A 14113-nucleotide genomic window follows, 5' to 3' on the forward strand; every position below is an offset into this window, starting at 1 on the left:
TGTTGAGAAGATAGAGCTCAAGGAAATATCTTAAGATTTCGAGTGATTCCCAGAACTTGTTTACAGATTTCCTGTGAGGTTGTCAATCGCTTTACCTCAAACCTTGATGGATAACTCACGTTTTAACTAAAATGTGTTTGGATTCTTAGCCAAAGCTGCACCTTCTGTTCCATTGCACATTGGAAGACCCATCAGTAATCCGAGATTGGGCCCCTGTGGGACGGCCGTGGCTGAGGATCGTCCTCTGCTGATGTGGCATTATGGTGCTAATGTCTGAACTGATTCACAAAGCCATCCCTTCAGGAGTGCGCCTTCACATACTCACACATGCCTTTGTGCAGTGGCCCGAAATGCCAAAGTCCCTATTGATAAAAGTGCAAAGAGGGCACAGTTCTTTCTATTTGTACTAATTGCAAATGTATGTTTCCTGAATATTCGTATATTTGAATATTTAGGGGGCAATTTACAGAGTCATCTAGTTGTCCGTAAAATGGTTCTACATCATAAATGTCCATGTGAATCTGCCCAATGGTCGGTCTGGTGTTGGCTAAGTGATACAGCCTCACAAGGAAATACAATTTGAAATGTTGCATCCAAGCGTAGGTTTCAAACCTTAAAACCAAAATGGAAGCCTTTAGGTCTTTTTGTTTATGTTCCTTATATCGCCGCTTTGGCTCAAGGGCAAAAAACGCATGTATATTTAAAATGATAAAAAGCATCTAAAAAATGAAAAGAACTGTTGATACACTGAGTCAACCCCTATTCTTGGCAAACTTCATATTCAACTATGTTGTGCGAGACAAGCGTGTATGTTGCTCTACTTGATAAGAGGGTTGTTATTGCTGGAAGTGCTACTCTGACTGAGGCCGCACTGAGTATGAAGGAACCCAAACTTGGTTCATTGTGTTTTAGACAACAGCGGAAGCTGTTGAGACAACTGACCTTCATATCCGTTAGTTGGGTTATTGTAAGAAGCGATAGTTCCAAAAATAGTACATTCATTGGTTTCCTTTTAAATACATTCTTACTCTTAATTCTGTAATATAAGGATCACCTTTTACAGCAGGTTTTGTTACTGGCTGAGTTTTATTACCGATTGCATGTAGGCACTTCTGTATGCAAGTGGTGAGCTGTAGGAGATGGTTGTCCGTCCATCCTCCAAGTGCTTGAACATTAAGAAGCCGCACATGGCTTAAGCTTCCATCAGTGGTACCTAAACAAGCAGAAAGTGTCCCTGGAAGAAGCCGTGCAACAGCGCCCACGTTTAAATCTGTAATTGCAGAACTGGCTAAATAGAGGTTATATCTAAAGGGGGGTATTATGTTTTTATGTGTTTGCCTTCTGCTTGCCACTAGAATCTGCACGCTGTGTTAAGGGACCGCTTGCCAGTGCTTGGGTTGGATTCGGTTGCCAGTCCTGCTGCTCTAAAATACATTGCCACAATTTTTATCAAAAGTGCTTGTTTCTCTCCATTTGTAAATGGTCAAAATAACTTTGTCCTTGAAGCGAAGCCTGTCCCGTTCGGAAATGTAGCCGTGACACTGTTGTATTGTTGAATAGCTCAAGTGTCCCCTTTTCTTCGGCTAGTGAAGCCTTATTTAAGGTTGGGTTGCCTTCAGTTATGTCATCTTTGAGTTGTGAGGTTTTGCTTGGATTTTAGAAGCGTAAAGGTTGGTTGGTGTTTTTGCTGTCGTTTGGTCGTACATTTACATTTGGGTGAAACATTCAGCCATCTCTGCAGGACCCTGTGTAGTGTGAAGAGGAATTTGGAGAAAATGTCCTTTCTACTGCGAACGTGTGGTTGTTTCTTATTTTGAGTTCCTCCACATTACCTTACAATTTTATAACATGGCTCCTAAGTGTTTCGTGTAATATGATTAGTATTTAGTAAACCTTGGGCCTGGTTCACAAAGGTAAACGTACACGCAAGTTTACGTTTGTTTTGGAATTCACAAACTCCGATTTAATAGTACATTTACCACTGTGAAGCCGGGGCGGAGAACTCCGCACCTAAAAAGATAGGCATGTTCTATCTTTTTATGTGCGTAATTCTCCACTCGACTGTGTAGTCTTTACTCATAAACTTAATATTTAAATCTGAATTTGGGGATTCCAAAACTTACATAAGCTTACACACAAGTTTAGGTTTACCTTTGCGATCAGGCCCCATGTTTAGTTCGGCAGGAGATGCTTTTCCTTTGATTCTTTGTTTCTGTAGCCATTTTGTGCATTTGAATTATGATCTTAAGCTTAATCCACCAAACAAGCTCTTCAAGAAACCGCAGAACAGGCTATTCATAAACCTCACAGCTGGCCTCTTATGTGTGCCGGTACCAGTGGATAAAAGCCTGGGATGTATGCTGAATTTCTTTGTGTTCTGTTTGGTTTTAAATGTGATTCAGACGTGAGCTAGTTACTGGCTGCTTGCCTAGGTCTAAAGTTGCAGCTTGTTTAGCATATTGCCTGTAACTGATCACTGGATGCATTGTATGAGATGTTTGTCCTCAAGTTACTGAAGTCCAAAATATTTGCCAAAATCTCCTTCTTTGTGTTGCGATAGAAATAGTCAGTTATCTGCTGCTGCCAGTAACCTTTACGCGCTTTTGTGTTTTTTCCAGAGGTGACACTGAAGCTTCAGGTGAGCGATGCCAGCACTCATCGGCCAATACCTGAAGCCTCCATTGAGATCTTTACCAACCAAGTTTCAATCGCCACCGGGAACTCTGGAGGAGATGGCAGTGCGTTGATCAAGTTCCAGTATAAGTTGGGCAGTCAGCTGATCATCACCGCTTCTAAGCATGCTTATGTGCCTAATTCTGCACCATGGAGGCCAGTAAGACTACCTGGTAAGAAATGTACATATTCCCCTCTTTACATTTTTATTTTTTATTTTTAGATTATGATAGAAGTAGCATCTCTACACTGCTCGTAGCATGTAACAATTGGCAGGTAGACATGTCTTTAAACTGCCTTATTAGTACGTGTTTTATCCAACAATTGGAGGGCCGCTTTTACGCAATTTGCTGTACGCTCCTACTGAAAGCTTAAAGAATAAAAAATAAAATGGAAAACGTGCTAGAGGTCTGCTGGTGTATCAATGCCTATGTTGGCGAAGCCAATGATACTGTCATTCGAAGAGCCGAGATGTGTATATAATGCATAGGTTTCTTTCCAGGCCACTGAGACATCTGAGCTGCCCTTCCCTTTCTGTTCATCCATTGTTTATCCTGTTGCTTATCTGTACTTTTTTAATATGATGAGAAAAATTCCGATATCTTTATTTTACAATGTATGAGAGTCTTCAGTCAAACAAAGGTGTTACAATATTTTTTAAGGTGTTTAAAGTAACTGCCATGTACAAAAGATTACATGTCCAAGTGGCTTATTAGGTCTCGCCTGAGCCAGTGCTTTAGCGCTGCTCTGGCGAGAGCTTTAGTAAACGGGGGATTTGGAAGTGCAAACTAATGCTTTTCAGGCCTCCAAATGCAGTGCATGTGCGCCGGGCGCGCGCACCATTTGGCAGCCTGCCTGACCACTTTGATGTTCTCAGTGAGCCGCGCGGCCACTGAGAACATCAAAGCGGCCGCGAAAGTGATCACCATTTGCCACCCCATCCCTTATCCCTATTCCTGCTTGTTATTTTATACTTGCCTCGTTCCTCCGTTGTACCTTTGTAGCCCTAACGTAAAGCTCACTTAAAACGTAACCCTTCCTCCTCGCACTGCTAGCCCTCCTCATCGCACTGCCCCCACTTCTCTTCTCCCTCGCATACTTGCCTCGTTCCTCCGTTGTCCCTATGTAGCCCCAACGTAAAGTTCACTTAAAACCCCACTTCTCTTCTCCCTCGTCAACACACTACTGACCCTCTCTGGTTTAGGTAGTAGAGCGTTTTTTTAGGTCTCGCCTGACCCAGCGCATGCGCTGGTCTGGCGAGACATTTTGTGAGGGCTCCAAAAAGTGCTACCAGGCCAGCCTAGACCTACAGTGCATGTGCGCGCGCGTCGCGCTTTCCCGCGATTGCTTTCACTTTCGCAGCCGCTTTGCTGTTTGATCGTGATCGCGATCACTTTCGGGACCGCACGGCCGCTTTGATGTTCTCCGTGAGGCTTCAATAGATTGCAGCAGTTAAAACAAGCATTGGCATAGCCAATAGGTCTTGCTTTTGGGACCTTATAAGTGTTTGTTTGTCTTGCAGCACATATATGTCAACTTACCACAGGGAGAAATTATGTGATTTTCCCAGAATCACAAGATGTTACGGAGCAGAGACTCGAGCCGGGATCTCCCGCTCTCGAGTCAGCAGCGCCATAGACTCTCCACTAATACTGGTTTGTTTTGTAATGTTTGCTTGCTCTTCGCCATAGGCTTGGTTACAAAAGTGCAGGTAGGCGCCTTTGCAGGAAAAAACGTGAATCCGAGTCGGGCTGCTTCAGGTTTTACTCCTTCTCTTAAGTAATTTGCCGATAGATAACCATCTCTGTCTCGTTCCCAGTTTTAATTTGTTTCTCTGTGTGCGCACGCGTGGCTCTACTTTTCAGCGCTTCTCACCGGCGCTTTCCACTCCGAGGAGCTTCGCCAACGTCTCAGATTAGCTGGTGCCTGACCTTTCACGGTTTTGTACTTTCCTGGAATGTTAAACTTTAAGCAGGATTACTTGGGTGGATATTTAAAGGAATTGACTTGTGCCTGCTTTGAATTTTAGCAATAGAGGGAGTGACTTTTTAATTTGCCAGAACAGAGAGGGTATTTCCATCGATTGCATGATGAGTCTCGAACACACTTAGAGAGAATCTGAGAAGACCAGATGATCTACTGTCCAATAAATTAATCAAGCCCTTGCTGCTTTAGGGTACGTAGCCCTGTCATGCAGAGAGTTGTTTTCACATATGCCGCCTGCGCCTTTCTTTTGTTGTGTACGGCGCGGCTCCCTTAAAACAAACTTTAAGCACGAGTGTGGCGCTTGTGAAACAAGCACAGAGCTTTGTCTATTACTTGCAGCTCACAGGCACGATGTGCTGCAGGCAATCACATTCTTGCATGTGTGGATCAACAATGGCAATAGTGCTATGCAAATACAATCACTCCACTGCAAATAAAACCAGCATTTGCAATGCAATAGGTCTCGCATTTGCGAGAGTTTAAGCTATTGGCATTGTTAAATGCCTTTTATTTATGTTTTAAAAATAAACACATAAATAAAAGGCATTGTCATTTACAATGCCAATAGCTCAAACTCTCGTAAATGCGAGACCTATTGCATTGCAAATGCTTGTTTTTAGCATTTGTTGCTGGCTACCTCGGCACAATTCTCAACTTTTGGGGGGACGCCGATACCATATCCAAATGCTGCATCCGGATTTTAGAATTCTAAATAAAGAACTATCGCAAGTTATGCATTTAGTTCGACCATTGATAGCTTTTATAATCTCCTGTTTTAAAGAAATATTCATATTTGTATCGTTTTTAATTTATGTGAGTCAGCCATGTAGTGGGTGAGATAATATTTCAATAAGTTCTCCCTTTCTGGTTCTGCAGCGCTGGGGGGAAAGAAATTCACAAATAAATTACAGTGGTTCATACCAATTTCTTATGAGCAAAAATATTCCTTCAGTCAAAGACCAGCCAACAGAGTGCCTGCTACCAAAACGCAACGGATGTTAATCGGCTGTAATCTTTTTTTTATAAGTGAAACTCCAGGAACCGCAGCATAAGAGAATAGTGCTGAACATGGCGCTAAATATGAGGCAAAGAAGATGGGTTGTATAAAGCAACTATTGTACAATAAATTGTAAAACGAAGAAAAAAAACAAGTTTGTGGCATTTTTTTTCTCTAACGTAAGGACCCCGTTTCTGGGCATCATAGGTATTTTGGTCCAACTTAGAATACTGGATGATTGTCCAAAATTGTACAATGTCAAGAACGCGCTCAGCTAAGTTTTTCGACACAATGCGGCATCATGAGCACAAAAAGAAGCAAGTGAACTGAGCTTTAAATACATAACTAGACTTGATTTGTACTGTAGAGGATGAACCTACAGCTCATAACTGTGATTGAAATTCACTCCTCAGCAGATTTTGAATAGCTGCTGTAGTACGAGTTTGAAGTTTTTATGCATTTCCCAGCAATAGATGAATTCCTGCAATAATTGCATCTCCTGCTCTGATTGCAAGTCCAGCCACTATGTGCTCTTTGCCCTGCAGCGGGATCTGACAATGCCATTATTAAAACTTTTCCCTGAGTAAATTGTAGGACGAGGTAGCCGGGGTGAAAGATTGGCTTTCCTGTGCCGGGGGTTAGTTAATGGACCTTTTGTTGGTTTCCTTTCAGAGAAGTTGCACTGCGGGCCACACGGACTGAGCGCACTCACAATTCGGTCTATTGTCCCAGGGAGTAGAGGGGTGGATTTTACTCTTGGAAGGCTCATCTTTCCTGTCTCCTATTCCAGCAGTCTGAGTCCTACATTATCCTTATTTGGAGGTAGGGTATTCTGGGGAGTTATGGCAATTTAAGAAGAAAGATGGGAAGCATTTTTCACATGCTCCTCCTCTATTTTTCCAAAATGGCCATGTTTTGTGTGGTTTGCGTGGATAAAATGTGCTTTAGGGCTGGCATGTTTGATGCTGTCATCAGCCACTGTGCCACTTGGAACTGACAGTTCTCGGCTGATTGCCCTTTCTTCTCTATTTCCAAAAGATGGAAGGTTTAGCATTTGACCCCGCCCCCCTCCCCTCATGAGGAAGGACTAATGGTATAACCGATGGTTTGAAAACTCTCCCTGTTCTAACTAATGACATCTGGAACTGTGCTGGTGTCTGTTTTATTTAGTCCACGCACAATCTGAAGTTTGAGGTAAAAAGAATTGTTCCATCATTGACTTGGATGGACGCAGCGGCACATGAGTCTGGGTGCAGCTGGCCTAGTTGAATTAGTGAAGTCTTTCCCCGAAAGACCTTGCTTGGAAGGATGGAGACTCGTTACTTCGACTTGGGCTCGATGTTTGTCTCGGGTTGTAAATGTTATTCTGTGTTTTCAATTTAGATTTATGCGGGGGCAGTACTTTAATGTGCGGCTCGGTCATGCGATAATGGCAATAGATCACAGCAGTAGTTGCAACGCTCCAGAACTGTTGTCGCTTCCCCGACTCCCTTCTGCAACGCTCCCTATCTCTGGCCTTGGACTTTCATCTGGAGGTCGGGTAACCCTATGGCGATCAGCTTGGCTCGCCTCACTGACACTGTGTGGCCCTCCGCACCTTACACCAAGCGGCTATCTCCACTGTCCACTCCGCTGCAACTGCATCGGGCTCCACCTTGAGCACGGAATCCAAAGCGGGTGCTACTCGGCAATGTTCCTGCTTCAGTCACGTAAAAGCGGCCACATCTCTCTGTCGGGCAGTAGCAGCTGCTAAGTTAGCGGCTGTAAATCCTACCAGAACAGTAGCCTATGAGTTAAAAGTTAACTGTTAACAGAGAGCCTGATTTGGCTGTTATGGGGTCAGAAAATCAAAGGTAATTTGTCTGATCCGTTCAAATAGAACTGCACATAATAATAAGTAATAGCCCTTGTAAAAGCGCATGGTTACACCAACAGGTGTGCCCATGCGCTATACATACCAAATTGATCAGCCCATCCCATAGCCACGCCCCATTTCAAACTCTCCCTTGAAAGTTCAGTCGAAGACAAACCTGGGAGGACATGCATCGTATGTCCTCTCGGCAGCCTGGGCTGGGTTTGTACACATGTGGCCTGAGCGATGTTTACTCTCAGCTCATACACACAGACGTGTCTCATACTTACTTTTACACACACGTCCTTTCACACATTCGCCCTCATGCTACCACACACACTTCCAAATAGGTCAGACTTGCAATTTAGTTGGGGCACAGAAAACTAGAATCCATATACTGCATTCACACACTAGACCTGTAAGTACTGTGAGGCGCAGCCACCATCACCCAGGCTACGGATTCAACCGGGAGGGTCATGTCTGCTGAGTCGCACCTTCGAAAAGGGCATAGCTGCTGCTGGTAAATGTAAAGCAAAGCCATGTAGAGAACCCCAGTGCTCCCACATAACTTAAACCGCATCACTACCCTATGAAAATGTTTGTCGCTGCTACATATTGCCCTTACGTTTCAGTTCTCGAAATGTCATGTCGAGGTATGAAAAAATGCGTCATCACTTGCGTCCAGTCCAGCAGGGCAATGGGGATCCACCCTATTTTTCATGCCCTCTATTCCCTGCCCTGTAGTGCCACCTAGAGGCTTTTTGCACAGAGTATAAAGATGCAATATTTTCTAACCTGTCCCCTGGGTTGACAAACTAGAGCACTTCTAGGCCCCATTAAGTCATGCATTATGCTTTCTGCTGTACCTTCGCCCCCGCAGCACTGCGCTTGGATGTCTCGTGCTCTTCTCCTGTATTCTTTACACCGAAATCATTGGAAGACTTATTTTTAATCACATTACATTGTTTTGCGAGTGCAGTGACGCCATGGCCCCTCGGGTTCATTCTTTGAAGCCAAAACCCTCGTGGTCTTGAAGGGTCATTGTATGCTTTTCCTTCATGGATGCCTAAAGGGGCTATCTCCCTTTGGTTCATCCCAATGCGCCCTCATCGGATGTGTCGTATCTATCATTTTCAAAACCCTTTCGTTGCAATTACTGTTGAAGGAAGGGGGTTCTAGAGCCAGAAGGTATTTTTTTCTTTTTCTCTCCCCTCCATTCTATTTCCCTAACATTTGTGCATTTTCATCAGATGGGAGGAGGTAATGTTGCCACTCTCTAGTGTGGGGTAGTGGATGACCTTTTGTATGGTTTCCCCATACACATGCCCCTTAATGTTCCATCTCATTATCCAGAAAGATGGAAAGACCAGTTATATTTCAAATTCTACATCTCTGTTCGCATCTCCAACCAGATGTTTGCGGTCCCGTCACTCCACGGTAATTTTGATTTTCGCAGTGGCTTCTTCTGCGTGGGTAACAGAGCTTTGTTTTGGTCGCCATGCTTTCAATACTGTGGAGCTTGGCCTTTGTCCTTGCACCATAGTTATCAATTTCTTTCTGCGTGGCTTCCATTGATACCATGAGTGCCAGCTCCTGTTGATAAACGTGCCATCTCTCCACGCTCAGCAGGGTGTTTTCCAAAACTCTGGTCCTGAGAGCACATACAGAGCTCTAGGAACTTTGTGAGGGGGAACACAGCTGTTGGTTTCTTTGTGGGTGTTGTGGTGTAGGTGCATCTCAATGTACTCCATTGCTGTAGTGCAAGAGGGTTGTCCTTTGCTGTTTGCTAGTTTTTTCGATGTACAGTTGGGAGGGTGTTCCCAGTTATACCTCCTATTTTCATAATTTGGGCTATCCCCCCTCTGTATGCCGCCTACTAATAATGTCCCTCTTAGTAAATCACTCTGAGGATCTGAGTATGAACATTCCACTCCTGCCCACGGATATTGGAGAGAGTCATTCATTCCTTCCTGCTCAATTTCCCCACCTCTTAACCCTTGTGAAACTTGTGAAGTTACTCTTCCTGCTACTGCATTCTAAGTGCTTCTGTACCCTTCCAGTAGCGTCCTCCTCAGTACTCCAATAAGTACTAACCTGCGGATCCTTCGTACCGACTACACCATCACAGGTTCATCCAGGTCTCGACCGTGAGCGAGGAATGGCATCGGCATCATGCCATATTTGTTCCAAGGGTGAACCTTTCAGGAATTCACAAGAGGGGAGCAGCAGCATCCAAGTCGACCAGTATCAATGTCTACTTAACTATTTCTGCAACACTGGCTTCTTTTCTGTCCCAGAATACTTGCTTTGTGTGAGCAAATCAGAGCAAGAGTCCCCCCGGGAGCCCCTTCCCCCCCCCCCCCTCCCCTCCTTGTAGAATTCTACTGTACATGCTGCACCCCCCAGAGCAAAGGGAGTGGTCCCTACCCCTCCTTTCAAACATAGGCCAGGCTCACATTAAACAAGGTTTGAAACCGCTGCTCCATCTTTAACTGGTTCGCTCTCCATTGCAGGTGCCATCAAAGAAATCTGAGCAATTTAGATGTGTATTTTTGGGTCACAATTTTGTTTCGCAGTCTGGCACATAGTCCCGGCTCGTACTGGGCTCATCCATTGAGGGTTGAATACCACGGTAGATCATGGCGCCAGGACTGATTAACTTGGTTTCAGATGGAAATGTGGAGATTGTAGTGTTGTGAGACTATGAAGCGCTAGGACTCTTGCGGATCAGGATTAACTAAGAAAATACGTAACTAGCTGGGACGTGTTAAAGTGCAGTTATTAATTGTTATGACATAATGAGTGGAGGCAGTGTGTGATCAAATGCTGAAGAATAAAGACATCTACTCCAGCTCTCCATGTGTGGTGTATTTATTCATTTTGCTTGGACAGACACTACAACTGGTGACCAGTAGAGGATACGTGCCCCGAATAATCAAGACTGCTCTCCCTGAGAGTTTGCAACGATATAGCAAGCTGCTTGTGTGTGCCACATGTTCCCAAATTGATGAAAAGCAGTTCAAAGTTGGCATATGTGGAGTCGATTCACTGCTCCAGCCCATATATGGTCCTCAAAGAAGCTGAAAGCCTTGCGTAGATGTAAGTTTGGAAAGTCCGCCAAAAACCTGCTGGCAAGGCTGAAGAAAGGGGTACTAAGCTACAGCATAAAACTGAGCCATCATCCATACAAAGCAAAACACTAAAGACAGCCACAAGCAGGTACAAAGCAAATGCTCAAAGCTGTGACAACCAGATGTGAGAAACGAAGATTCACTTACCTGCAAAAAACAGACGGTGTCCTTTGACCTTTATCGGGTGAAACATCCCAAGTGTAAGCACTGGGGTTGTCCTTACAGCAGGAACAGCATCCTATAGACACAGCCAAGACCTTTAAAATTGTGAAATGTTTCAGTGGCTGCTAAAAAGAAAGCGAAGTACCACGACGACGGGTTCCTGAAACCACCACCATTCGACACGATGAAGTAGCAGAATATTGGCACGAGATGGACTTTATGGATCGAGACGTTCGACGATTTCATAGATTCCCTGGAAGATGTAGATAAGAAAATCATTAAATACTTGAAAAATCTTGCTGGTGATGGAGTGAATAAAGTGCTGAAGAAAATCTCAGACTGGTTAATCACTGTACCGTCCGATCAAAGAAACCCTGGGAACTAAGTTGAATCTGATGCTGAATGTCGACAACGAAAGGTTTATGTTCAATCAAGCGAGACTAAAAAAATACATATTTATGCAGTACCCAATAGTCAAAGTTTCTGAAATATATGTAGGAAACCAAACATATGCTTCATGAGCTCAAAAGCGGGCAAGGGACACCTTTAGTCAAACTTTAATCAAGACTACTCCCTTGCCTCGGAGATAGCCTGTCCGGTGATGGAGCCACGGGCAGGGTTACTCTGAAGAAAGGGGTATCCTTGAGTTCATGCTTAGTGCTGATGATAGAATTGTTCTTCTCTGATCCGACATTGAGTGTGCCATTCAAGATTCTCTTAGCCTTCAGTACTGTATATTTTTGGCAGAATGTCTTGACTTTTGCTCTTTAGATGCTTGAACTGTGTCCTTTCTCCTGCTCATCTGGACCATTGCTGTTCACAATGAATATTTATGGTCTTGTTGTACTTGTCCATGGTGCCTTCTGAACTGGTGTGAAAGAGCTGGGTTTCATTCTGGAAAGTGAATGGCATCTCAGAAGGACCCTGAATCTGTACTGTTCTCTTATGTTGTAATAAATTGTGCCAACGATTAAAATGTTCTGAAACCTTTTTTTACTTTTATTCCAGTTTTCTCTTCTCTGAGTCTTGGCCTGCTCCCGGAACGCTCCGCCACGCTCATGGTATATGAAGATGTTGTGCAGATTGTCTCGGGATATCAAGGTATGTTAGCATGTGCATGTCTGTCGTGTCTTACACACAAAATGGAAGCTGCTGTTTTACTCCATACCATTGACTCATATCTTGTAGCTCATTTATGTGCCACTCCTTCATATCTGTGAATCATCAATTGGAAGACGAGCTTCATGATCAAAGTCATTTTCCGTTTTCCTGGTAGATTGTAACCACTCTGGTTTTACAGAACTGCATTTTCTCTTATGTATGTTCTAATTAATTTCAGTTGGTGGTTGATTGTATAAGTGAATTGTATAAGTGAATATGAATGTGCAAGAGTACAGGGGAATGGCTTACGACTTTGTATGTTTTTATTTAGATTTAACCAAGGTTGAAGGTAGAGCTCTGCTATTTCTATTGTGAGATTAGTGGCCTTTTCAAAGACGAGGTTGAGTGAAGCAGAACAGCTAACTCAGACCGGGGCTCCTGTCTTTTCACTCCAGAGAATGGCATATTGTTTCTTTGGGACAAAGCCTTGGCCACACCTGTCAGCTTGAGCTGAAAAAGAAAATCTGCAATTTGTTTGGCAATTTTTTTTTTTTCCAGGAATGTGTACAATACAGGCATATTTGTTGTTTCTTTGATCTTAAATAATAAAACCTTTTGTTTTTTCATAATGTGTTGTCAGTGCTGTGCACCTGCTGTATGTTGTCCGTTCTGATCTCTTCAATTAAATTCTTACCTCTGGTCAGCAGGCTTTCTTGACACAGTGGTGGGTTTAGGACCAGCCATATAGTGCTTGTTGTTTTTCAGGGTTGTAAGAAAGTAACATTTTAGTCTTTGTGCCCAATCCCCAGTGAGATTTTGCACTTATTTTTTTGGGTGATGGAATTGACTCCTGTCCATCCCCAGCCACAATCTCACTCCCCCTCTTCACCAAATATACTCCCCTCACCACTCCCAATACCCCATTTTCCCTGACCAATCAGTGTCAGCTGACTGAAGATCACGTTCTTGTTTTCCTTCATTTAAAGTGACGTTGTACCTTTCTCTGGGATTCCCTGGCTTCTCGGATGGTCAGTTGAGCAGGTGAGGTCCAAAAGTGGTAGAGGGCTCAAAGCTGCTATGGAAATCTTCCCATGCAAAATGTATAGAATCACCGGACTGATTGGTCTTATTTTCCACATTATTTAAGATCACAGAATTGACTAATACAAACCAGGTATGGACCCTTTGAATACCTTTAAATAACTTGTTACTGAGAAATGGCCTTGTTGCACAATCTCAAAAAGCCGAAACCATGACCAATGAGAAGTATTTCTTGATAATACAGAAGGTGATTAGAGTACATTTATGTTGTAAAATATCTAGATAAATTATGTAGCTTCACAGAGAACTTTAATTCTTTACACAAGCAACATAGGAGACAGTATTGAAGTGGAGAATAAGAGGTTTTAGTTAGTTTTCTGGATCCCTGGGTTTGAAACCAATTCTCCTATCTTGTTAGGCAAGAATAATCCCAATGTTATTTGCTATGAAAGTGTTGGGAGCTGTCCCTCCAAGACGTCGGAGTCTAATGACTAGATAAAAAGTAAAACTTTGGAGACCATTACTAGACCTACCTAAATGTGTGTTCATCTACGTTATAATAGTGGAATTGTGTTTAATATCACTCTGAATTTATTATGAAATGAATTGGACGCCTAAAAATGGACGGCTGCTAACATTGGCAAGAGTGCTTTTTCCCCCAGTCCTGCCAAGCAATAATTGAATGGAAAAATAACAAGCATTTGCAATGCAATAGGTCTCGCATTTGCGAGAGTTTAAGCTATTGGCATTGTAAATGACAATGCATTTTATTTATGTTTTGATAATTAACACATAAATAAAAGGCATTGTCATTTACAATGCCAATAGCTCAAACTCTTGTAAATACGAGATTGATTTCACTTCAAAGAAGCGGCCGCCATTGTCCCGCGCTGCTTGGAAAGTGAAAGCGTGCATGGTTCACTGAATGCTGCAGGAAAGCATGTCATGCCTGCAGCAGGACAAACTCATTAAAGAAAATAGTGCTTACAGACTAAGTAAGATTTACTGTGTAACAACGGAAGTGAAAGGGCCAGTCCTCATGGAAGGTTACAAATGAAGACAAGGCGGTACTGAGGAGGGACTAACAAGCCTATTAACGAATCGGGAGCCAGCATAATACAGCGTGCCTCGCAGAGCAGCGCATGCACAGCCCAGGCTTGACCTAAAGGG

At 43.4% G+C, this 14113-nt stretch overlaps 1 protein-coding gene across 2 annotated transcripts in view; it reads left to right on the forward strand.

Moving 5' to 3' along the window:
- FAM171A1 (family with sequence similarity 171 member A1) overlaps positions 1 to 14113 on the forward strand; it is a 343848-nt gene that overhangs the window by 150207 nt on the left and 179528 nt on the right. For both annotated transcript variants that reach the window (XM_085631254.1, XM_085631255.1), the window contains exons 2-3: positions 2619 to 2846; positions 11810 to 11902. In XM_085631254.1, coding sequence (XP_085487380.1) covers positions 2619 to 2846; positions 11810 to 11902 — 321 coding nt within the window. The remainder of the gene's footprint in view (positions 1 to 2618; positions 2847 to 11809; positions 11903 to 14113) is intronic.

Source organism: Triturus cristatus, chromosome 10 (genome assembly GCF_964204655.1).
Source record: "Triturus cristatus chromosome 10, aTriCri1.1, whole genome shotgun sequence".
In the NCBI taxonomy this organism is placed as follows: domain Eukaryota; kingdom Metazoa; phylum Chordata; class Amphibia; order Caudata; family Salamandridae; genus Triturus; species Triturus cristatus.